This window comes from Sparus aurata, chromosome 17, assembly GCF_900880675.1.
Source record: "Sparus aurata chromosome 17, fSpaAur1.1, whole genome shotgun sequence".
In the NCBI taxonomy this organism is placed as follows: domain Eukaryota; kingdom Metazoa; phylum Chordata; class Actinopteri; order Spariformes; family Sparidae; genus Sparus; species Sparus aurata.
In genome coordinates, this window is record NC_044203.1 from 21,927,421 (window position 1) to 21,951,437 (window position 24,017).

A 24,017-nucleotide genomic window follows, 5' to 3' on the forward strand; every position below is an offset into this window, starting at 1 on the left:
ATAATGGCTTGTTTATATAACTCCTCTGGGCTTCTTCCAGCAGTAATCTGTTATATAATCTGTTGCTCGCTAAGATTAGAAAATAGGTGATGATTCCGTCTGTGTGTATTCTGTTTTTCCAGTTCCATGCAGGAATCATGACAGTGTTTGTCTCAAAATGTGTTTGTGTACATCTGCAGTGTTTACTCTATACAAGCTTGGCATTGTGCCACTGTGAGCACACAATGTGACTGTGTCTTGCGTGTGCAGTGTGTGTATGTGAGTGTATACCCCTCTTCTTAAACACCTCTCGCATTCCCCCTCCTATCCCGAATGGGACAGCAGGTGAGCAGAAGCTTGGCTAAAATGTTGCCTGTGCTGTTTTTCGAACCAGCCGGCTGCCTCGGAGGGGTTGTCAGTCACCACAACCTTTCCCGTTTCATCCAACAGCACTACAGCCGCTGTGGCCCCAGCTTTACTTTTTATTCAAATGATGTGAAAAAATACAGTCTGATGTCCCTTTATCATACACTGGCTATATTTTTCATAATCATTTTTGTACAATTTCACATGTACTTCATGTGTACTCTTCAGTTTTTGGCCCGACTGGTCAACCAGGAAAATGTTACAATTTGATTAGTCTAATTATTTAAAAGCTCCCGCTCCTTCCTGCCCTCTGACAGTCAGGACTTTTCATCTCTTCCTTTTGTCCATGTCTAACCGATTGATACAGTCTGCAATGTCATTCTCATCTTAGACCAATATTTGTCATTTCCCTGTAACAACAGTACACCCCCTCTCTAACACGTCCAGATTAATAAAACTGATTTATTGTCACAAGGACAGGTGACTCTGCACTCTCGTGAGTCTGTCACCTGTGAATGGCCCAGATGTGTATTCTCTCAAATCAAGTCAATGGTATTTCAGACGCTTGTATTCAATGAGCAAACTTCAGTCATGTCCATTGACGGATTTCTTTTTATTTCCCTGCATGTCTGATCAGCCTAACCTGACCACTAACTATATTCACTACTTTTCACAGGGTTTAGCTATTGTGTGTGTGTGTGTGTGTGTGTGTGTGTGTGTGTGTGTGTGTGTGTGTCTGTGCTTGTGAGTGTGTGAGTGTGTGTGTATTGAATATATTTGTTTTATAAATATGCGTTTATTCATATGCAGTATGTGTGGCAGTGTTGTCACGATACTGGATTGTCTAACATTAGTACAATAACTTGAAAATGTAGATATTTGTTTCCGTGTTCGATACCATAAGGAATAAACAATATGGGCATAATATTTTCTATTTTTATTACAAGAAAAATAAAGCAAAGCTTGTTTACCCTGGCTTAAGAACAAAGCATGTAAGGTTATGTATTTAGAGTAAAAATCACTGCTGGTATTGTTGAATAAGCTATTTTTTATTGTAACGGTGCAACTGATGTTTATAATACTTTATGAATGGTTAATGAATACTGTGTAGTTTATCTACAAATATTTTTTAGATGGCCATTGTTTAATTGTGCCTGTTTTCAAATCTTTATTGTTTCTTGATAAAGCATCTGATTGTTTTAAACAACTATAGGCTAGTTTAATAATCTTTAAACTAACCATTTATTAACGATGGTTTCTATAAATTGTTACTGATGTTTTTTTAATATGTTTTGCCGAGAACATACCAGGACAAAACCTGACCTGTGTTCAATTGAGTATTTTCAGATTTAATGATTTAATGAATAAAAATAGTCTGAAACAGACTGTAACAAGGACCTACAGACAAAGCTCAGACACTGCAATGTCTCCTAACCACCACTAGGTGGTGAGAGGCTGACTGAATGAATGAGTGGATGAATGAATGAATGAGTGAATGAATGAAGAAAGATTCTGGTAAAGGTAAAATTAAAAAGATCTACACACTACAGAGAAATAATCCTGTGGTATTTATGTTTTAATCTTCAGAAGTGTGTATTTTCCTCTCATGGTCTGAGATGATAATAAAATTTGTCCACATGGTAATGACTGTACTGCTGTGACCAGTGAATCATTCAAGCACGTTCCATCTTCTTTTCAACCCCTTATTACAGTTTAATAGGGGGAGAAACACTACAAGATTTTGACCAAATTAAGCAAATTTCAAAAATCCCACATGCTTTTTAAACCTGATTATTTTAGGCAATCTACCTGAAATATTGTAGTGTGCTTCATCCATCATCTAAGCATCATTACCGGCTCCTTGTACGGCCATTATCCCTGTAGGTGGCTCCATTTAGTGTCATTTCATATCAAATAATGAGGACCTCTCACGGCCCCCTGCTCTCACTGTGTCTGTCTGTTATTGCATTGTCTCCTGTTTTAGTCCTGATGAGCCACACGACCAGACATGCATAATCAGCATTAAGCCTGATTGTGCAGCTGAAGATAATAACATTTTAGTGCCGTGTGAAGAGCATCAGAATGAACGCACGACATTTGATTATAATAGATATGCTCAAGTAGTCAGATGCTGATTGGGCTCCAGTCAAACAAACATCAGACTGTGTTTGATATTTTTTACTGTAAGTGAATCGAAGAGATCAAATGGAGTATTTATTGATCTATCCAGCTATTTTCTGCTCTCTGAGTGTCTCCTGAACACTTGTTTAGTATTGATGGGACTGTTTAAAGTTACATGATAATGCAATAACTGCTCAAAAGTGAATCGAGTTAATTTCCAGGGCAAATCCCCACATTCATCCTCCTGTAGAATTCATTTACATCCTCCACGTATCTCCACATGATCCTCGCAATCTTAGCTCTACTGTATGTCTACCTCCATGTTATAGTAAGGATCTCCTCTGAACTGTAAGTATGGTGAACCTGTCATAAAACCTAAATTAATCACGTGTCCGTAAAGTAATACAAACCTGTTATGGCATTATTTATAGATGTGAGGCATAAAAAGTCTAGTTGTGTGAGTAAAAATGTTTAAAACATATTTTTTCCACCAGTTGTAAAAGGGTCCCCCCCCCCCCCAACGCTATAATCTGAGTATGATTTGGCATTTACAGTTTCTACCTGCCCAAGAGGTTCTCTGACTGCAACGTGGAGGAGTACCACAACTTCCTGAACAGCGGTGGAGGAGCCTGTCTGTTCAACCAGCCTCTGAAGGTATGCCACACATATATACCTATATACTATATACATACACACTCATATACTGTATCTACACACACGTATTTCCTCAGTAGTTTGAATGTTTATTTGGTTGTTTTCTCTCCTCAGCTGTTGGACCCCCCAGTGTGTGGAAATGGCTTTGTGGAGCCAGGAGAGGAGTGTGACTGTGGCAGCCCAGCTGTAAGTTTTAAATATCAATAATGATAATAATAATAACTTTATTTATATAGCTCTTACCTAAACAAGGTTGCAAAGTGCTTCACATGATATACAGTTTAAAGTAAGCTTCACAGAATACATGAGAGGAAAACAAAAGTTAAGAACACGGACCACCATTGTTATAGATAAGAACAAATAAAAGTCAAACTACCGTAGAATTTACAGATCAGCCGTTTAATCACCTTGCTAATAAAGTGACAAAGACGACTACATCCTTGTTCATTTTGGAGTCAATCCATGCAAACTCACTGAGGCCCTCAAATTCATGTAAGGGATAAAAAATCCAAACCAAACCCCAAATCCTTTTGAAGATATGAATTACTGAAGTTGTGATTGTTGGTTTGTATTCTCGGCCTCAACACTTTCTCATATTTTGTCGGATTTTTTTTCTTCTAATTTGTCCTGAACATCCAAGAGACTTTCAGGAAACTTGGCATGAATGTATTCATTGAAATTGTGCTTGCAGAAAAGTTATAGTAATCCAGTTAATAACAATGAATTGTTTTTTTTTTACGCAAATGAAGAATCTTTCATTTTTCAAAAATTAAGATCTCCACTGTATTGCAACCAGATTTTGGTTCTGTGCAGTATTAATATAGTTCTATCACACCTAGAACGTAAATGTTCCTGCATGAAACATGGAGTACCACAGATCTTATTCAATATAGATTTGGTGCGGAAAGTTCACTTTTTTAATATCTTGAATGTAGATTTAGCCAAGAATGATTGTTTTAATTTCCTTGAAACTTTTTTATGAATGTGTTAATATTCATTGCATATATGAATTATGTATTGCACATAAAGATTTTATATTACTTCTTACATCTTTTATCATTTGTTTTGCCCATTCTTCCTCCTTCTCTCTCAGGATTTAGCAAGGTCCCATGTATTTAATAGAAGTTTTTACACACACATTTTTGAGAAAGTCTATGACATGAACTAAAGTTCTGAATTCTGGGTTGGTTGGCGTGGAATGACCTTTTGGTCAGCTGTAATTTGGGTGAGAAAATCCTAAATAATTCAATAAATGGCTCTGGTTTGATCAGCCTAGTGGAAAGTTTCAGATGAGACCTGATGAGTGCTAATAGGGAGATTTACGAGCCTAAAGTAACTGGATAATCATCCAAAGTCAATTACCCATCAAAAGAGGCGCCTGCTGTGTCAGACTTTGAGTTAATTTAAAGTAATGAAGTAATTTCATTGGAGAATTACAGGCGCTGGATAAACAATGTTACAAGTTATTACATGATCACAGACATCTGTTTAAATGGATTAAACTTGTGTGAGGGGATAATGTGTTACACAAAAGTCACAAGCAATCTGCATCAAATCAGAAGAAAAACAACTGAGAGCACTTTCTTGTTTGTCTTTTAGGAGTGTGCCAAAGAGGGGGGAGCCTGCTGTAACAAATGCACCCTGACCCAAGGATCCAAGTGTAGCAACGGACTCTGCTGCAACAACTGCCAGGTACACAACAGATTCATCCTCTGCTGGGGTGTCAAATGCTAACAGCTCATGGCAGCAGGCTGAAGGAGGAGCCCCCTAAAGAATATCACTGTTTTGGTCTTCAAAAGGCCATTTTCACTCAGATTCATTTGAATTCCATTCTTCTCTGGTTTTGAAGCAGCCAACTAAGACAAAGTGAATGAATAGACGAATGTCAGTGGAGTCTGTTTGACCTTTATCATATGCTCCCTCAGATGGAGTTCATGGGAGTGGTGTGCAGAGATGCAGTGAATGACTGCGACATCCCAGAAAACTGCACAGGCAACTCCAGTCAGGTGAGCATCAGCTTCTCCCCCACCGGAGCTCTAAACTTAATATTGGCTCATTCAGTATGTCACAGCATCTCTTTTTTTCTTTGCTATGCAGTGTCCGCCGAATGTGCACAAGATGGATGGCTACACTTGTGAAAAAGACCAGGTCAGATGTATGAAAAGTGGTTCCCGGATCTCGCTGAATTTTATGTTTAAACTAGAAAAAAATGGTTTACTTGTGCGCCGGTGATATCTGTAACACTGTATTTATCTCTGCAGGGTCGCTGCTTCAAGGGAAGGTGCAAAACCAAAGACAGACAGTGCAAGTACATTTGGGGAGAGAGTAAGTGCAATAATCCAATGTGCAAATCAGTCCAGGATTAACTCCCTGTGCTCGATTCTGAATGTTCACCACATGTCTTTGCGTCTCCCTCAGAGGCGACAGCGGCCGACAAGTTCTGTTATGAGAAGTTAAACATCGAGGGGACGGAAAAAGGCAACTGTGGGAAGGACCAGGACACCTGGATCCAGTGTAACAAACAGTGAGACAGTCCTTTCTGATCCCTCTACCTGTTTTGTTACCATTGAGTTTTGCTCTCCTTGACTGTAGGCTACGTGTTTGTGTTTCAGGGATATTCATTGTGGTTACCTGCTGTGCTCCAACATCTCACCTGCCCCGCGACTGGGAGAGCTGCAGGGAGGGCTGACCTCTTTCTCTGTAGCCCGACACAGTGCTTCTCTTGACTGCAGGTACAAATCACTGAGGAGAAACACTTCTCAAAATACTCAAAGCCAAAACCACCTAAAAAAACTACTTTGTGTGCGATGTATCTTTTGTCTTACGGAAGTTTTGTTGCCTGGGTGTTTACTGCTCACAGCTGATATCAGTCACTGTCATAGGAAAGCTCATATCTACTGTGCTACAACATCCTCATGCTTTTTATTCCAGCATTCATGTGCATTCAACACAGTCTTACTCTCGTTAAATGAGCCGTGTTGTTTGTTTTCCAGTGGTGCTCACGTGGTGATCGATGGAGACACTGACCTCGGATATGTTGAGGACGGAACGGCCTGTGGGACGGACCGCATCTGTTTCAATCACAAGTGTCTCCCCATCCAACAGTTCAACTTCAGCACCTGCCCCGGGACCACCGACAAGACCGTCTGCTCCGGACACGGGGTACACAGACATTTATTTCTACTTTTTCCAAATATGTATAATGTAATGTTTACAGAGAATATTCAAGTGTTTCGCTCAGAGACACAAGAGTTTTTTTCTTGTAAATGTATGACTTTAACCTAGATCTGAATATTACACCTGTCGTCCATCTCTGCTGTTGTTGTTTTTTTTTAACTAGTGTCCCCAGTGCGCTGTCATATTATAGTCACACAACATTTTTTATGTTGTCCGAGTGTCTTGTGCCACACTTGATTTTAAAACTCAGAAATCCTTTCAATAAGTCAATAACGTCATAATTTAAACCTTGACAAGGTTTTATAACCCTACAATAGCCCTTTTAAAACTCTCTTGACCCCAGAATGTCACAAATTTAATATATTGATTACACAATTTAAAACATTAGCATTACTTCCTTAAACCTCAAACTAGGTACTGAATGATATACCAGTATTGAGTTGTAGCATATTATTTGTTTTCAGGAAGTGAAGCACTCAACTTTTTCTTTAAATATTTTGGCAGCAAGGCAATACAAAGTGCTATCAAGGGAATTTAACTGATACATGTTTTTATTTCAGATCATAATTTTATATATTTTTTGATTTTTGATATTGGACTTTAAAACGTTTTTTTAAAAACCTGAGACCTCGCAGTTATGAGGCAGATGATGTGTTGAACCTGGTCTCTCTGTGTTCACGCTGTAGGTGTGCAGTAGTGAGCTGAAGTGTGTGTGTTACCTGGGCTGGGCAGGAGAGGACTGTAACTCCACGTCTCCTCTCAGTTATCTCGTGGTCGGACCCACAGCCTCAGTTTCAGGTACAGGTGTCGATGCTCTCTCTCTCCACACCTCCTCTCTTCATCTGCACCTCCTCTCCCTTTTCTCCATTCATTCTTCTCAGCTGTCCACTTCTCAGCTCTCTCCACCACTTCATCTCTTTCAGTCCTTCTTTTAAAATCCCTCCCATTCACAAATGTTCCGTTGAATATTTCAAGCTTTATTTTTGTGCTTTTTTGTTGCATTATTCACCATTTTAGCGTCCGCGTTTCACGTCTGCTCATTAAAACCAGCCGCATTTGTATTCACTGAACCATGCATGTCATTCTTTTTGTTTGTCATTATTTTCACACTCATTCTTTGTCGACAGGCTGATGTCTTTGACGGAGTGACTTGAGGTCAGATTTGAGTTCCTTTTCATTGTGTTAGTCCTGTCTTTGATGTCATTTCCTGCTCCTCTTCCTCTCTCACCCCGACTTCAGCTCACCTTGATCGGTTAATTCTATTGCTGAGTTGAAAAATATCAGATGTTTTTAATGTTTTTTCCTGAACGGGAACCTACTGCACATGTAAGTTCCCCTCAGAGTCGTGCTGAGCTTGTTCTCAGTTTGTCCCCCTTCTTCTCCTTTTACACCTTTCCTGCTAAATGTACTGTGTTTTTGTGCTCTGCTGCAGTGTTTTGTGGTTTGTGTATCCCCTTGTGTCCACGTGACTCAGGAAACAAGAGACGCACATCAAATTAACACACCATTCTGCTCCACACTGTCCTCTCTTCCTCTGTCTCAGGTATCACCAGTACCAACATCATCATCGGGGCCATCGTCGGCTCCATCCTCTTCCTCGCCCTCATTATGGCTGCTACAGCCTGGTGTTACAAGTGAGTGTCCCTGTAGCCTGCACGCGTGATGTTTCATTTTCAAGCGTTGTGACTTGTGAGATGTTTAACAGGATGCTAGTGAAAAAAAGCATGTTTGTGCGAGACAAATTGTTTCTTTTTCAAGACTTTGCTTTTTTATGTTGTGAATTACACAGTAGTTTATATTAAGACTCCAATGACCTCTAAAAGTGATTTAAACAAACCCAAAGAATTAAATTATTTAATGATTTATTGTATTTGGTTGAAGTGTTCACAATAAACATGTAACTGTACAGTACAACTGTGCTACAGTTGGACTGAGGATACTCCTTCTTCTCTTCACAGGACCTACAAACAGAGACGCTATGTTGAGTCGGAGGTTCATCGACGATTCTGCCGGTTGGCTTGCTTTAACTCTATTTTCAATGTTTTGCACTCAAAGAACAAAAATGATTTGTCCAACATCAAACATATAGCGATACAAATCTTGTTTGGATTTTTCCCGTAATATATTGTTCTTTCTTTTCTAAAAACATTCTTCTGTATGTCCAGGCAAATGCCCCCAGGCGACTATGTCACAAAGCCTGGGGACGCAGACTCGTTTTACAGCGACATGCCTCCGGGTGTCAGCACCAATTCGGGCTGCAGCTCCAAGAAGAGGTCAGCCTGTCTGTCGCACCTGCAGATTTGCACCCTGTCCTTCACCCCCTCCATTCCATCCATTTCTCAGAACATCTCACTGTTTGGCTTCAGGTGTGCCATCTCATCATCACTCATTCATTCGCTGGATAATTGTGTGTGTATGTGCTCTCTGAATCACCGGCGTGTTCATGTGCATTCATATCATGCTTTTTTACCATCATGCCTTTCATTATGCGCCTCTCTCTCTCTCTCTCTCTCTCTCTCTCTCTCTTTCTCTCTCTCTCTCTCTCCCTTTCTCTCTGTGAACATTTTTGCACAGAACCAAAATGTTCATGACAGAGAATGGAGCAGAAGATGCCTCAGTGCTGCGTCCTCATATCATGTCACATTCAGCTGTCATGGTTTTGTTACATGGCTCATAACGTCGCCATCTGCTGCGATGGTTTCAGCGTCTCCTTCGTCTCCACCAGTGCAGCGGGAGCAGAACAGCATTTAGTGATTTGTAGCAGCTTGGAAGAATGACGTTGAACTGATCATTTTCTGTCCATGCCGTCCGTGTGTGTGTGTGTGTGTAGATCTAACGGCCTATCCCACTCATGGAGTGAGAGAATCCCAGATGCCAAACACATCTCTGACATCTGTGAAAATGGGAGACCGCGGAGCAACTCGTGGCAAGGTAACACACAGATCCCCACTCGTAGATCATTTTCTCAATAAGTTAATTTATTGATTGATTGTTTGAAAATTAAGTGCTGCCTCTTTTTCTTGATATATAGGATACAAACACATTGCAGCCCAACTCATACATGTCCTCTGTTGCCCCATCAGTAAATATTCTGCACGATATTGTATGTGTTTGTATTTGAAGTGTGTGCTCATGTTCTGTCTCTCTCCAGGGAATTTGAGTGGTAATCGTAAGAAACTCAAAGGAAAGAAGTTCCGCGCTCGCTCAAACTCCACAGAGTAAGTTCCGTCTGGCGAGTCGGTCGTGTCATGAGATCAGTGTTCGTGTGATATGCACATAAGGAGCAGCACTAGTGGCAAATAGACTAATCAGGATGAAACTGGCTTTATTCTAGGTTTTATGTATTTTATGTCAACAAACCACATGAAAAGACAAAACCAAACAATGTTTTAGTCTCTCTTTAGTTCCTACCTTTTCTGTAGCATAAAAGAGCCAGTTGATTTGTGCTGAAGACGCAAATCAGTAACAAACATGTCAAAAGCTCAGCTTCCAATGTCCTTTACAGGAAGGAAAGAAAACAGAAGGGTCAATCTGGTTTAAAAATCCTTAGTATACCAGTTATACCACAAATTGTTATGTCATATATTTTTGAATTACACTTTGGAATTACTGTAGATAATCAAATGTACATGGTACCGTGATGACTGTACTTTTTCATACCATGGGCAGCAATCCTAACCTATATTGAATTGCTTTGTTTATTTAAGTGTCCTGCAATAAATAGTGCCGTCCCACAGGCTGACAAGACACAAACACAAAGATGGCCACATAACATCTCATGATACACAGTTGCACAAATTCAAAATTAAATGCATTAAAACACGTTTATAGGAAGAGACTCAAAACAGACAATAGTGCCTGAATTAATTCCAACATAATGTGTTTGAATCGGTTTGAATAACAATTCAGCTCAGTTGCACAGAGGAGTAATTGAGTCTGAGTCAGTCTTTGGCTTTACAAACAGCAAGTTCTAGTTGGATCAATTGCTGGTTTAAGTCTTTTTTTGAGATTTGTTGACAATAATAAAATAAAGTATATTACTGTCTTTATCCTTTAGAGGTAAGGCATAAAATCCAAGCAAATGCTTGTCTCAAATTTAGCATCAAAGATACAGAAAGGTTAAAAGAGTCACAAAACAGTGAGATCCCATCGTCTCTTGCAGTGTGAACTCTGTTTTTTTGCATACAGTACATGCCTGTTGACTGTGAATGAACAATGTGCATCGGCTGCCGCCCAGCCTGCCGTGTCGGTTTGTTTGTTTGTGGGTTTGACAATAGTCTGCAGTGCCCCTGTTCTCGTTACGAGCATGAGACTGACTGAGCAGCGAGATGCTAACTGCTTGGAATGACGTAACTTGTAACCAATATGCAACTGAGCCTGTGACACACGACACAGTTGTTTGTGATTTTCATGGTGCCGTTTTCATCTGAAACCACACACAGGTCTGTCTGCCATCTTTCTCACCATTTTCTCAATTGCATCTTGGTGTTTGTTCAGAATATCTTTGCTCTGCTCTGCTTTCCTAAAATATTTCCTCTTCCTCTCTCCCCCTCCTCCAACACTTACGCTTATTTCTGGAGATTTTGTCCCTTTTTTATTTATTTATTATTTTTTTTCCTTCCTTCCTTTTCTCTCTCCTCCCCCCTCCTTGTGTTGTGTCTATCACCCCCCTCCTCCCCCTCCCACAGGTATTTAACCCCTCGCTTCAAAACAGAGTTTTATGATGTAACTAAGTGGGTAGAAGATGTGAATAAAAACACTGAAGGACCTTACCTTAGGTATTACCTCAGACCATGTCCTGTACCCCACACGCTTGTCTAAAACCCCCCTCACTTTTGGTTTGATTTGTTCGCTTGGTCAAGGAAAGTAACACTCAGCTCCAGTCAGGTGTTTTTTCTGTGGACGTTTAGAAGTAATACTGTAGAGAAAGAGTTAGTGACAGCTGGCATGTTGCGACTTGACTTTTCCAGAAGGGGTTCATGAGGTTTTTCTGCTTCACATTACAATGTTTCCTGATTTTTTGTCATTCTTCCTTTTAGTTTGAGTGAAAACTAATTTCTTTTCGATCAGCTGCACTTTACTTTGCAGATTTTTCTTTCCTGCTGTCTTGTATTGATAATGGCTCCGACTGCCTGTGCTAGTGTTACACTTACAACACAATCATGTTCCTCCTGATTTCTCCTTACTTCCTTCTTTGCTTCTCCCACTCAGTCTCTTGTCGCCTCTGCATGTTGTGTGTTGTTCTGTCACCGACTGTCTGTGTGTCTTGCTCGTTCCCAGTGACCTCACGTGCGCCAGTGTGATGTCAATGCCGCGGCAAAATTTGCGGGCTCGGCGCTGGCATCATCACTGTGCCGCTGTGAAAAATTGTAGGCCCACGGTCGACTAGTGTTCAGAGTCTACAGATGAACACAAACTCACAAGGTTTTCTTGACAAGAACAAGGAAGCTGTAGTGCGCTGGTCCCATGTCAACGCAGCAACTGTTTCTTCACTTTTGCAAGCTCAATGTCACTAATCAGCACTGTGATCTATAGACCTCCACTTCACTGTGGACAGGAGCACATTCCTGTCCTCCCTCCCCTCCGCCAATACCAAAGGACAGAAACAGTCCGAGAGAGTGGAGACAGAACTGAGAATAACATCTCACAATGTTACATGACATTCAGCCTGATCATTTTCAGCACAGAATGCTCCTCCTCAGTCTCTCCATTACTTGGACCTTTTTAGGTGTTTCCAACCACCAGGCAGCAGTGGTATAAACAGGCTGCTGCACATGGGCCGGGCTCTCTGTGGCTACTTCACTGAACAGGACCTTAGTCTGTAGTTCTCACCCAGCTCCGGTCTGGTCTGTCGTCCCAGTCGCCTCTTCACACTCACTGCTCCATGCATTCATCATTTAAAAACACACATGGATTCAACTTTTAAACCAAGAGTACACACCGGTTCAGCTGGCAGCAGAAGTTACCTTCACCAGCAGCTGAAGGTGAATTGTGTGTCGGTGTACGAAGATGAAACAGTGATGCTGTGAGTAGCAGGAAACTATGACTACATCCACACCGCTGCTGGGAACAGTGTACTGCTCTATGCAGAGGTTGCCCCTAAAAGCTGAGCACAGTTTTTTTTTTTTTTTTACCAGATTTCATGTTCTCTTTGTCTCTGTGCTTTTGGTAAACAGCAGTAAAAGCTTTTAAGATCAACCTCTCTCTGTAGGAAGGTGAAAACTGAATAATTAGAGCAGCCGAAGGAGGATGTTGTGCAAAGCCACAGATCTAATATTAGCTCAACTTCCTGAATCACTCACCTCATTTATCCATCTGTGTCTTTGGCCAACATAATCCTGAACCAACCACTACATAAGAGCCGGTGTTTTAATACTGTCCCTTCCTCTTTTCCTCAGGACGCTATCCCCTGCCAAGTCTCCCACCTCGTCCACAGGATCTATTGCATCCAGCAGGAGATACCCGTACCCCATGCCCCCTCTCCCAGACGACCAGAGGAAAGCCAACAGGCAGAGCGCCAGGGCAAGTATCAGACAGGATTACATTACACCATGATGACTTATTTTTAAAACAGTGAAGACTCTACAAAGTGGTTCAGAGTAAAATCTCCTGCTCAAGACTGAGCTGCAGACCAGCTGAGGTTCAGTTTTAGAGAAAGATGTGGATAAATCTGAACCTGGATCTGTAGCTTGAGCTGGTTGCTGAAAGAAACGTCAGATCTACATGATAAATTTGTCATTTGAGAAGGTAATTTTGTCAGATAAGCTGATTATAGAGTCATCAATTGTTGTGATGATTCACGAGGCAGATTGCACATATGTACTGTTGGACCCAAACCGATCAAGGCTTTCAGTTTTTCCAGACTTGCGTGTGGTGATCTGTAGATGCTGGTATCAACTTCACTCTTCATCCTGACAGCACCAACTCTGAATGTTTACATTTTTCTGAATGAAAGTCAACTTGGCCATGAAGGTGGATGCCAGTCTTTAGAAATCGTAAAAGTCTTCATACTTGGTCAGTGTATGGCAGTGTGAAGGATACTAAAACACTGCTAATTGTATTTAAATAACAATCACAAAGATTTTCAGTTACTGGAGAATCCTGGGGGGCAGTAAAACAAACTATTATCAGGATGTTGTTTTTTTCCATCATCTGATTTTTTGCCTCACAAGCATCAGGACACAATAAAAAAAATCTTTTTCTAGATAACAAATGGATCTGCTGTTAAAAAATGACAGTTGTCTCATTCTGTAAATGTTTCTTTGAATGAATGAATGAACAGCAGCAGCAGTTCAGTGTTCAGCTCACTGACTGCTTTGTTGCATTTCCTGTGATCACTACATGATTAAAGTCAACTCGTGTTCCACCAATTAAATGTTTTTAATGGGAAGCTGCATTAGGAGGAAACGTTCAGTTTGAATTAGCAGTAACCTAATACAGCTTTTTTCCAGGAATGTTGAGACCGACAAGTCTGTAATGCTGCAACTGTATAAATATTTCTATACTTTCATCAGCAGGCTGTGGTGTGACCGCTATATCGGCACCAGACATTCACTTAAGTTAAAACCTTAGAGATTTTCACTTTAAAGAATGAGGCTGACATAAGTATGTCCTTTATCTTAATACCATCAGGCTCGGTCTACAGAGGAAGTGACTGACCCACATTGAACTGTGGCAAATATTAAAATGTCTTTTCTTTCATTTCCCCCCCCTCTCTCTTTGTCTCCTCAGCTGTGGGAGACGTCAATATAACAGCTGTTTTACCCACTCTGCAAAAGACCTTAAGGAACTACACTTGTCTCTCCTTTTCTATGAATGAAAAACACAAAAACGAAACAAAATTGACTCTAAGCGTTAAAAGAGAAAGAGAGAGAGCGCCCCCCACTGGAGTGGAAACAGGCTAAAGGTGTGTGTGAGTAAGTGTGTACAAGCATCTCCGAGGCCGCCCTGCCAGACGGCGTCACTCAGTGTCTCTCTACAAGACGATGCGGAGTGCCGACGGAGAAATCAGCTCCACATCCACTCCGGACTCAGCTGGAGCTCAGACTGAGCTGTTCCCGTCTGCTCAGGCCTCACCTGTGGGACTGGAAAACCCAACCACTCCTCCTCCTCCTCCTCCTCCTCCTCCTTCCCACCCCACCTGTCCTCAAACCCTCCGCACATCCTCCTCAGCTCGGCTCTGATCATACTCACGTCAACGCCACCTTCCCCACCTCTTTTGAGTCTCTCGGAGCAGCGGAGTCGGGAGCAGCTCATCCTACACGTCACACTGCTGCATTGCTCCATTTGTCGGATCATTTTTCTTGACGCACGTGAATCACTGTAGAAACTCCGACACTGTATGCATGAGACAACCCTGTCTATCAGTGACCTCCTCCTACTGAAAAAGAACAGTTGTCTGATCTGAAAGGAACGCATGCGAGGGGGCAGTGATTTTATACCTTCTGTAGGCTTAGACGCTTCCTCTCCATTATAGGTAACCCATATTGTATCACCATTTATAGCCCATAACCCCACGACATGGACCCTCCCCTCCTCTCCCCCCCCCCCCCTCCCTCCCTCCCCTCGGTTTGTTTGTGCGTGTGTAAATATGTACAGTAAGATACACACAGAGTATGTTTCCGCTTTAATTTTGAAAAGAGAGCGACGCCTCCTCTCTCTTCTCTTCTCTTCCTGTTGTGTTGTGTTGTAGGCAGAAGTGGATTTCTGTAGATTAAGTGTAGAGACGACCCCGGCACTCGTCCTTCTGTCTGTGTTTCTATTTTTCCTCTCCTTCTGGCTTCTCCTTCTTTTTTTTTTCCTGTGTGACTGTGACCTATATAGCTTTCTCCATCCACAGCAGAATGTAAAAGTGTTTTTTATATTATCTGGGTTTCATCCATCTCTGGGAGAAATACAAACACGGACATCCAGTTATGACTGAGGAAGTATTGGTGAAGATTTTTTGGAGAAAGATGCGGCCGTCGACGAGTATTATTTAGGAGGAATTAAGATAGTTTTATGTGCCATTCCTGAGTGAAATGGATGGGATGTGTTTGGTGTAGTTATAGACGTGGCCACTTTTCGACTCATGTGGAAATATCCCCATTGATGATAAGACGTATTTAGTTTCCACCTGATTCTACACTTGAGATGAGAGAACACAAAGTCAATAACTCGAGAATCTGGAAAAACTGTGATTTGAAAAATGTGCATTTTGGATTTAGCTGTGATGATTGAGATATTTAGCCTTGTAAATGATTAACTATGCTGTACAGTGCTTGCTGTTTGAGCTTGTGAAGACCGACAGCATGACAGTTCTATATCAAATTATTTCTCTGGTAGGCTATTTGTGAGATCATAATGGGTGACGAGCATGCCACTGAAAGACTTTTTTTCCCCCTCATTGCCCGTTTGCCGTCGTCTAATTGGGTTTGTGACTCATGGCAGGAAGTCACAGGGTTTCAAAATGATTGAGAGAGGAGTTTTTGCGCTTCGACTGACGCCAGTGTAGCTATTTTAGGTGGATTTACTTAGGAAACTGATCCCATATCACTCCCTAAAAGCAAATTGTTTGTACAGTTACGACTCATCGCTCTACCTTGTGTAGAAAATTGTTGTCTTAAAGGCCTCCTGTTTGTCATTTTACTGTTTTCGTTCCAGTGTGGGCACTCATTTGTAATTCATGTATGCATTAGGTCTGTATAGGTAATATGATCTTCACAATATTGGACTAATATTGCTACTAGTATCTTTTTTATTAAGTACCTTTGTAACGTACACTTTTTTCTCAGCATTATGTACAGCATCGATTCAAACAGTAATTAAGTGCATTATTGTAATTAATGTGTGTTGATGAGTTTGAATGGAGACAGTTTTTTTGAAACACATTTGGGGCCAATAGAAGCGGTCGTTCCTCCGGCATGTGCTAATCTGTATCATATAACTTTTTTGGACACATAATGTTGTAAATGAGATCTGTATGGGCTCATGATTTGCCTTCTACCAGAGCCTTCTTCTTTGCCCTGGTCTTATTATAAGTATTGGTAAGTGTCGACTGGCTCAGACATCTTTCCTGGGCTAATAAAAGCTGTGGAGAGCATCCTCTCAGAGCCCTTGAGTTACATTTTTAACATCAATCTGTGCAGCAGTGAGACCTTTGTCACGGTGTCATGGATGTTGCCCTCTTGAGGACTCCCCGCTCAGGATGGGACCATGCAGGCTGCAGTGATTTCTGTGATTGTACAGCCGTCAACCTTCCAAACATATCTGCTGTATCTGCTTGCACACGCGGTTGGACCGACAGATCCTAACAGGGCGACGACACGTCCCCGCAGATGAGCTGTCTGTCTCTGTCTGGCCAGAGACTTTGAATGTATTCGTGTACTGGAGCCGACCAGCCGCCCAGTTCTCCACCATGTGGTCCCATCCTGCCAGACACATCAGCACTCTGATGCAGGAACCTTTGAAAACCCCCCACTTGAACGAGTTCAAATCGAAATACTGCAGTTGCTCTCTGTTTTTTTATTTTTTAATTTTGCCTGTGTCCTGTACAGACTGATGATGCAAAAATCAATCCCCATATTTTTTTCCCTCTTAATCATTCAGTATTGTAATATATTTAATATAAAATAAAACTTTCATCAACACATCTGCCTATGCTGACATTTTCTAATAGCTTCTGGTTTTTCCACTTTAGCTCACTGGTTCTGAGGATCCCCAATGTCCACTAGGGGTCGCCAAAGCCTAATGTGAGCTTGTGAGGCCTTAAAAAAATGTATACATAAGCCCTGTATCTCAGTATTTAATTCATATCTGTGAAGGAAAACTAAGTTAAATTGTACTTTTTAAGTTTAAATCATTAAGTGAAAATGGAAAACTTTTCAAAATCCCCTCCTGAGCATTTCCCCGTCTTACATCTGTGTCACTGTTACAAAAACAGTTACATGGCTACGGCTGGCAACAACCATAACAATCCAAATTTGACCTACAAATCTTGATCTGAAATTGGTGATATGAAAAGCATAGACACCAAGCTGTTTTAATCAGGACGCGGTTTTGTTACTTAATGATGAAGTAGAAACGGGTTTGAACCATCTCATGTGACAAGGGAACACCAGCAGAGTTCTTTTTCTTTCGCGGTGTAGTTTTCACGGCTCTTCCAGTAGGTCAACTGTAACCAGGAGATCGCAACTAGGGGAAAGCAATGCCTCTTCCTGTTTTGGTTGCGCAATATCAGATGCGCATATTTCTACAGCCATTGCACTCCAGGAATTGTATAAAAGGTTCCAAAAAAAAATCCTGGAAAATTCATTTCAGAGGCAAAATTCCCAGGAAATAATCTGCTCATTTTATGCAAAAGCGTCCGGCTGTTATTGCATTCACTATTTGTCTTAAATGTACAGATTATCAGTTTTTCTGTGCTGTTATCAGTTATATTGAATATTATATGAAATAATATCCATAAGATATGTCACTCAGTCAGGGGTTGTCAGTCCCTTGAGCAACGGGGTCACTTGGGAACCACAGCTCTGACTTGAAGAGGAAACGCAAGTCTAATGGACAACTGCCTCCATTTATTACTTGTTTTGTGTACCAATACAGTCAATAAACAACACACTTGAGATGCACTCATACAATAAAAGCCTTATTTAGTGAAAAGGGTCTCAGCCAGCTGCGACCGATCGATACAGTCTCACATTATACGTCTCAACGGTATTATAAAGTTCAGTGTTTCCGCTATCAGTTACATTCAGTCACGACAGGCTGCAGACTCAGTTTGGTGTGTCACACAAATGTCTGGCCTCATGTTACCTTTAAGAAAATGACTGTTGTGAGTTTTTCTCAGGAAACCTACAGATTATAAACTTAAGGGGAAGAAAGAGCACTGATATCGGATAGGTACTGGCAGACATATCTGGCACTGAGATGTGAGAATCGTTATCTGGTGAGAAAAAGTTGGATTACTGCATCCCCACAACACACATCAATAAAAATAAATACAATCTTAATCGCTGTGAGCAACCAGATCAAACAGAAACTGCACAAATAGTACATATGCGCCTCTGTCTAATTTAATGAATCTGGCAAGAAAGCGACCAACATCTGTTCACCTGTCGATTTGGGATGTGTAATTTCTGCATAAAGATGGACCCTATTACTGTAACAGCGTCTTATATTTTGATAACATCCTCTGACCAAACAAGCGACGATTCACAGTGTGGTTCAACTCGAGCAGAACTCCTGGAGCCTCGTGACAATGGCTGTGAGAAAGTCATCTATGGCCAAGGCTTCACCGACACCACAGAGTTTGTCTTGTTGCAGGTGTTTCCTCAGTGGATGATGTTCATCCGCCATTAAAGTTCCCCAAGTTTGAAGGGTTTTACTTGGCAGAATCACCTTCGATCGTACACTGTAGTTTCCACTTAAATGTGTGACACTTTCTGTCTATCCCAAATGCTCATGTCATTGGTGCCTCAGTGCCTGCAGTCTTTCTTGATGGATGGCTTTTGTCGCCATTTCCGCATCTTCATCAAGAGATTCTCGGATGCAGCTTTTCAAATGTTCGATCCCAAACCCAGTGGAGGCAGAGACGGGAACCACGTGTCTGAAGTTCAAATAGTTCTTCGGTATCATGTCATCAGGCAGCAGATCAGAGAACTCTGCAGGAAGGAACAACAACAGACTAAATATCGAAAATCTAAATATTAACAATGTTAACATATTCACAGCAACACAGATGTAATTCTTTGCATGTACCCTTTTTGGCCTATTGATATTTTGGTTAACCCGTTTAATTGTTGCATTTAGTCCCTGTTGCACCTCTTCATCCTATTTCATCCAAATTGGAAAATACGACAAATATTACATACAAAAAAACCTAGATGCATCGAAGTAAAAAACAAATGTCCAGATTGGATAGCATTTAGCATGTTAGCACAGTTTTGCCACTACAATTGATTCTGTGTCTTATAAGATGTTTACTCGAAAATCTAAAAAAGTTTAAGGAAAGATTTGCTTTAGTTTTTTCTGAGCTCAGGTTATAAACGTATTTACTTAAAGATCCACTTGAATTAAAACCATTTTTTTTCTATGCGGGGAATACCTTCAGTATGATTTTGGACACCAAATTTTTACTGAAACAGGCATAATAATTTGTAAATATCCGTCAAATTTACCATCTGGGTTTTGTAGTTGCTCCTTTAGCTCTTCTAGTTTTCCCTCAGCATCAGGCAGGTCCATCTTATTCACCACCAGCAAAGCAGGCTTCAATACGAGCTCTTCTTTGTACAACTCCAACTCCTTAAGACCATAGTGAGTGGAAGAGGAGGAGAGGATGAAGATGGTACATTCAGAGAGAAGACTGTGAATAAGAACCAAAATGTCACAGTCATATCTATCAGTCTTACCTTGGTGAGAAGTTGAACAGCTTCAAAGGCCGACCTGAACGGTGTGTTATTTGCCAGCTGGAAACCGCAAACATCGACCTGCAGTCAGACAGATTAAACTCTGTTATCAAATACAGGCATCTTTCAGCTGGTTATTCTGACACACTCAAACATAAATCCTCAGCTTGTGTTACTACCACTACTCACCACAAACAGCAGCTGCTTAGTCCTCTCCACATGTTTCAGGAACTTGTGGCCCATGCCTTTGTTTAAGTGAGCTCCTTCAATCAGTCCAGGCAGATCAGCAACAGAGATCTAACAAAAATAAAAATGATAAGAACACCACCACTCGGTGAGGGGAAACCGCATAAATAATGCAATGGTCCCATACCTGCTTGTAATCTTTGTACATCAGTTTGCCGATCTCCGGCTTCAAGGTCGTGACTGTGAAATAACAAAAAGGTTTGTAAAAAAAAAAAAAAAAATATGAGCATATTGACCATAATAATTATTTAACTCAGACAGAAAATAATGAAGTGTGTAGCATTATATACTCACAAGCATAGTTGGCTATCTCAGGTGTGGCGTTGGACAGGGCAGTCAGGAGAGAGGACTTTCCTGCATTTGGGTACCTGACGATGAAGCCACACAAGAAAATCAGATATTTAGAGAAATATTTCAGCCTCAACTGAAATTAACCAACGCGTTCATGTGTGTTTCCATTCTCACCCAACAAGGCCCAAGTCGGCGATGAGTTTGAGGTCCAGCCGTATGTTTCTGACCTGGCCTTTACTTGGCTGGAAAGCAGAATGCATGGAGCCACCAAATCCTCCTTTTGCCACCATCAAACGATCACCCTCAGTATTCAGGTCACCTTGGAGGTGGATAAACATGAGGTCAACTTTTCACTGCAACATTAGGTATAGGTATACCATTCCACTTTGATTAATGATAATGCCAAAAATGTAACACAAATTATGTTTGTTGACCCATAAAAAACAACTATCCTTTGCTCATATTTCAAAGACAAACTCTGTATTAAATTTGTGTTGACACGTATGTGATAACATTTTATCAATGAGTGCTGACCACGCACTGTGCACAATTGAGGTATAAAAAATATGTTTAACATACCAAGTGTTTTTCCTTTATCAGTGGTGACTGTGATACCAACAGGAGCTAAGATCTCCTTGTCCTCCCCCTTCTCTCCTTTCAGCGCCCGTACACTGTCAAAAAATACAATTCACGCTCAATTAACAAAATTGCTCTGACAGACATGAATCTATTCTGACTTGGCACTTGACAGGAAACTTAAGATTGTCTGTTTGGGAACAAACCTGCTGTTGGCTCCTGCTCCACCTAAGAAACGTTTCTGGGGGTACTTGTCCTTGATCCTCTTTAAGGTCATGTTCTTCGCAGCCACCACCCAAACATCTCCCCCATTTCCTCCTTGTCCTCCGAGACGGGGTAAACCCATGCCCCCACTGCCTCCACGGACATACAGACGGAGGTTATCAATGAAGTTTCCATACTGCATGAGGCCGAAAAAAGGCATAACATTGATCTGAAATGTGTCCAAGTAACTTCACAGACAATATTTTAAGATTTGCAAACAACATTTATTTACATGTGGCAGATTTGTCAGAAAGAGCTTAGCGCATATGTATTGTCTTGAGGCCGTTTTTAAATTTTTTTTAATACAACACACTTCATTTTCTTAACATAGATGTTTCCTCTGCCTCCTGGCCAAGGACTACAGACGTAAATGAGCTTATAGCCAACTCTGGAAGCTGTTCCCTGTCATATAAACAAACAAATACTATGAAAATAAAGTGTATTCACTCATCATATAAGTAATAATGTAATTTAAAAAATGTTTTTTTGTGTGCTTTATTTGCAATTTGACTTGGACAGTTTTTATTAACAGTCATTTAGTCGTGTCAATAATTGTTTTCCATGTCAACAGATGCATCCTCAGGAAGACTAAAAGTCAAGATCAAAAATAAACTGGTACAGTAAGTGGACCTTGAGTTGGGAGTGTGAAACTACCTCAAAGAGTGAGAATGAACCGTCTGTAACGTTATATCCTTGTGGTCAATGCATTTAACCTACACATTTAGTATCATAACGCTGTGAACACATAGTAAAACTAAGGTGCAGATATCTAACATCAATCACAGTTCGTTCTTATACTGTTCAGTCACATTTGGCCATAAGCTTATAATAATTACGCAGATAAAAGACTGTCATTGTTGATGTTTTGTTAGTATTTAGCAAGAGCCTGTCCCACAGCTAGCTAATAGTTAGCTTACCTGTGCAATGTCAACATTATAATTGTTTGCAAGTAAATCGCTTTCATGAGATTAACATTGATCCTCTACAGTGCTTACCTTCCGGAAGCAGATTCTACTGAGCTGAACCATCCTCTGTGGCGTTTATTGCCACTTTTTGTGTTGTTTACTGAGCTAACGGCTAGCTTACATGTGTTTGTACGAAGGACCGGAAGCGGTGGTATCCTCTCAGCTCATTGGACCATGAGACAAAGGGGCGGGACTCCGCAGCGCTGAGTGACAGCTGCTGGTCTCTCCAGTCTGCAGTCCGACAGAATCGAAACGTGCTTCCACTACGGTGAAACTAGCGTCTTTTTTGACATATAAACAAAGAATAAGACCAATAATACATGAGGTTATAGCATATTTGAATACAGAAGGAGTTCATGAGCGCTTAAGATATTGAATCAAGATAAAACCTTTCTTTTTACTGTTCTTTAAAATCAGTATATTGTTTGAAAGGTGTGCCTATTAACTGTTTTAACTACCCACCAATTAATTACTTTGGTCAGCTGTGAAATATCAAAATCAGGTGTCAGGTGTAAAACAGAGTAAGTTAATTTTTAAAGTGGCACCATGTAGTTTTGGAGACGAAATTTAAACTTAAAACTAAATTGACAACATTAATGAGGTAATAATACAACCTCAAAAATATCAATTTATTCCATAAGTGAATAAACGAGTTGTATTTAGAGAAAAATAAGGTCCCCAAAACACAATTTGAAGCTGGAAAGTTGGCAGGGTCCGCCAAATGTTTGGAAACAAAGAAAGTATGCTTATTGAGTTTTTTAGGCCTTCAAAAAATATCGATCAATGAAGATCTTTCTCTTCTGATGAATATGTCTTCCCCATAACTACACAGCGCACCTTTAACAAGATATAATATTTAGTCAGTTAGTAACTTAATGGTCCACAATGTGGAAAAATAGTCCTTGGCTTGGCCAAACTGTGAAGCAGTTAACAGAGACAGACAGTGGGACACAGCATCAACACACCACATAACTTTTAAATAACATAAACATGGTTATAAAACAGAGAGCGACTGTGTAAAGATTAACCTTGTAAAGAGTTCAGTTTCAGTATGGGACCACACAAGCTGAAAATACGCAAAGCGCTTTGTAATAACTGCAACACTTTAAATAGGTCATCCATTTCAAGTTAGACGAGCTGGTAACTGCATTTCTATGAGACCAGTGACTGAACAGTGCAGCCGCTCGTACTATTTAAAGCTCAGTAATACTTTCCTCTCACCTCTGAATCTCAACATTGGCCGATAATATTTTCTCTTCAGTCAGTCATTTGCCTCATTGTTACCTGGCTGATGCAGCAGTTCTGTGTTGGCAAACCTATAAATGTACTGAATGGTCTCACAAAGTTGATCAATTAACAAAGAGCACTACTGGGAGAAAAAACTACACTGAAATAATGTTGGAAAGCATCATGGTAACAACATCCTAACAAGTATATTTCTCAACACATATTAAAGGATAAGTTCACTCAAAAATTAAGATTTAGTCATTATCTGCTCACCATCATCACTCAACAACTGTCTATTTTAAGAATACATAATACACCTTAAAGGGTTAAGTACAGGAGTTATGTATTCATTCTCTGCATATTTTGCCCGAGAATATCGATAACCATGAGATGCTTCAAGTATGGAGCCATTTAATGTTTAATTTAGGTTTTTGTCACTTTAAAAACAAATCCTGGGATTTTTCCAGTGTTTATTCGGTTAATTCTATCCAACACTTTTACAGTATGGGACATAACACACAGTCTACAGGAGTAGACCACAGCAGGGGTTTATCTGTTGGTTTCTACAGCAGCGAGAAGCACTGCTTGTCCTGAACATCACTCCGATTTGAGCAACACATTTCTTAAAATAAGAGCCTCCACTTGAAGCCCACTCAGTGAGCAGCAGAGGGTCGGCGGTGCTGTGAGGATGTGAGGATGATGATGGTGTGAGGATGATGATGATAACGTGAGGAAGATGATGCTGCTGTGAGGATGATGATGATAA

General features: G+C 40.7%; 2 protein-coding genes across 4 annotated transcripts in view; one reads left to right on the plus strand and one right to left on the minus strand.

Annotated features, from left to right (window-relative positions):
- adam22 (ADAM metallopeptidase domain 22) overlaps positions 1 to 14,854 on the plus strand; it is a 63,227-nt gene extending 48,373 nt beyond the window's left edge. The window contains exons 15-31 of the mRNA XM_030393056.1: positions 3,021 to 3,120; positions 3,235 to 3,306; positions 4,720 to 4,812; positions 5,046 to 5,126; positions 5,218 to 5,268; positions 5,382 to 5,445; positions 5,539 to 5,644; positions 5,733 to 5,852; positions 6,114 to 6,282; positions 6,984 to 7,095; positions 7,841 to 7,931; positions 8,256 to 8,309; positions 8,463 to 8,570; positions 9,128 to 9,228; positions 9,449 to 9,515; positions 12,696 to 12,819; positions 14,029 to 14,854. Coding sequence (XP_030248916.1) covers positions 3,021 to 3,120; positions 3,235 to 3,306; positions 4,720 to 4,812; positions 5,046 to 5,126; positions 5,218 to 5,268; positions 5,382 to 5,445; positions 5,539 to 5,644; positions 5,733 to 5,852; positions 6,114 to 6,282; positions 6,984 to 7,095; positions 7,841 to 7,931; positions 8,256 to 8,309; positions 8,463 to 8,570; positions 9,128 to 9,228; positions 9,449 to 9,515; positions 12,696 to 12,819; positions 14,029 to 14,049 — 1,534 coding nt within the window. The 3' untranslated portion in view covers positions 14,050 to 14,854. The remainder of the gene's footprint in view (positions 1 to 3,020; positions 3,121 to 3,234; positions 3,307 to 4,719; positions 4,813 to 5,045; positions 5,127 to 5,217; positions 5,269 to 5,381; positions 5,446 to 5,538; positions 5,645 to 5,732; positions 5,853 to 6,113; positions 6,283 to 6,983; positions 7,096 to 7,840; positions 7,932 to 8,255; positions 8,310 to 8,462; positions 8,571 to 9,127; positions 9,229 to 9,448; positions 9,516 to 12,695; positions 12,820 to 14,028) is intronic.
- Positions 14,855 to 17,830: 2,976 nt separating this feature from the next.
- On the minus strand, positions 17,831 to 23,948 carry gtpbp10 (GTP-binding protein 10 (putative)). 3 transcript variants are annotated; one of them, XM_030393066.1, is made up of 10 exons: positions 22,146 to 23,948; positions 21,002 to 21,195; positions 20,799 to 20,890; positions 20,394 to 20,538; positions 20,223 to 20,296; positions 20,056 to 20,108; positions 19,872 to 19,979; positions 19,686 to 19,763; positions 19,455 to 19,578; positions 17,831 to 18,938 (listed from the first exon to the last, which is right to left on the minus strand). In XM_030393066.1, the coding sequence occupies exons 2-10, from the start codon at positions 21,139 to 21,141 to the stop codon at positions 18,742 to 18,744; spliced, it is 1,011 nt and encodes a 336-aa protein (XP_030248926.1). In that variant the 5' UTR covers positions 21,142 to 21,195; positions 22,146 to 23,948; the 3' UTR covers positions 17,831 to 18,741. The 3 variants fall into 3 exon arrangements, with proteins under 3 accessions (XP_030248926.1, XP_030248927.1, XP_030248924.1); XM_030393067.1 differs by having other exon boundaries at positions 21,002 to 21,148; positions 22,055 to 23,948; XM_030393064.1 differs by having other exon boundaries at positions 22,055 to 23,947.
- Positions 23,949 to 24,017: the final 69 nt, after the last annotated feature.

Coding starts and splice junctions, on each gene's coding strand:
- gtpbp10 (XM_030393064.1), bottom strand. CDS start 22,087: ATGGTTCAGCTCAGTAGAATCTGCTTCCGGAAG. Junction 20,109..20,222: donor TGAGATAGCCAACTATGCTT/GTGAGTATATAA, acceptor GTTATTTCACAG/TCACGACCTTGAAGCCGGAG. Junction 19,980..20,055: donor TGTACAAAGATTACAAGCAG/GTATGGGACCAT, acceptor TATTTTTGTTAG/ATCTCTGTTGCTGATCTGCC.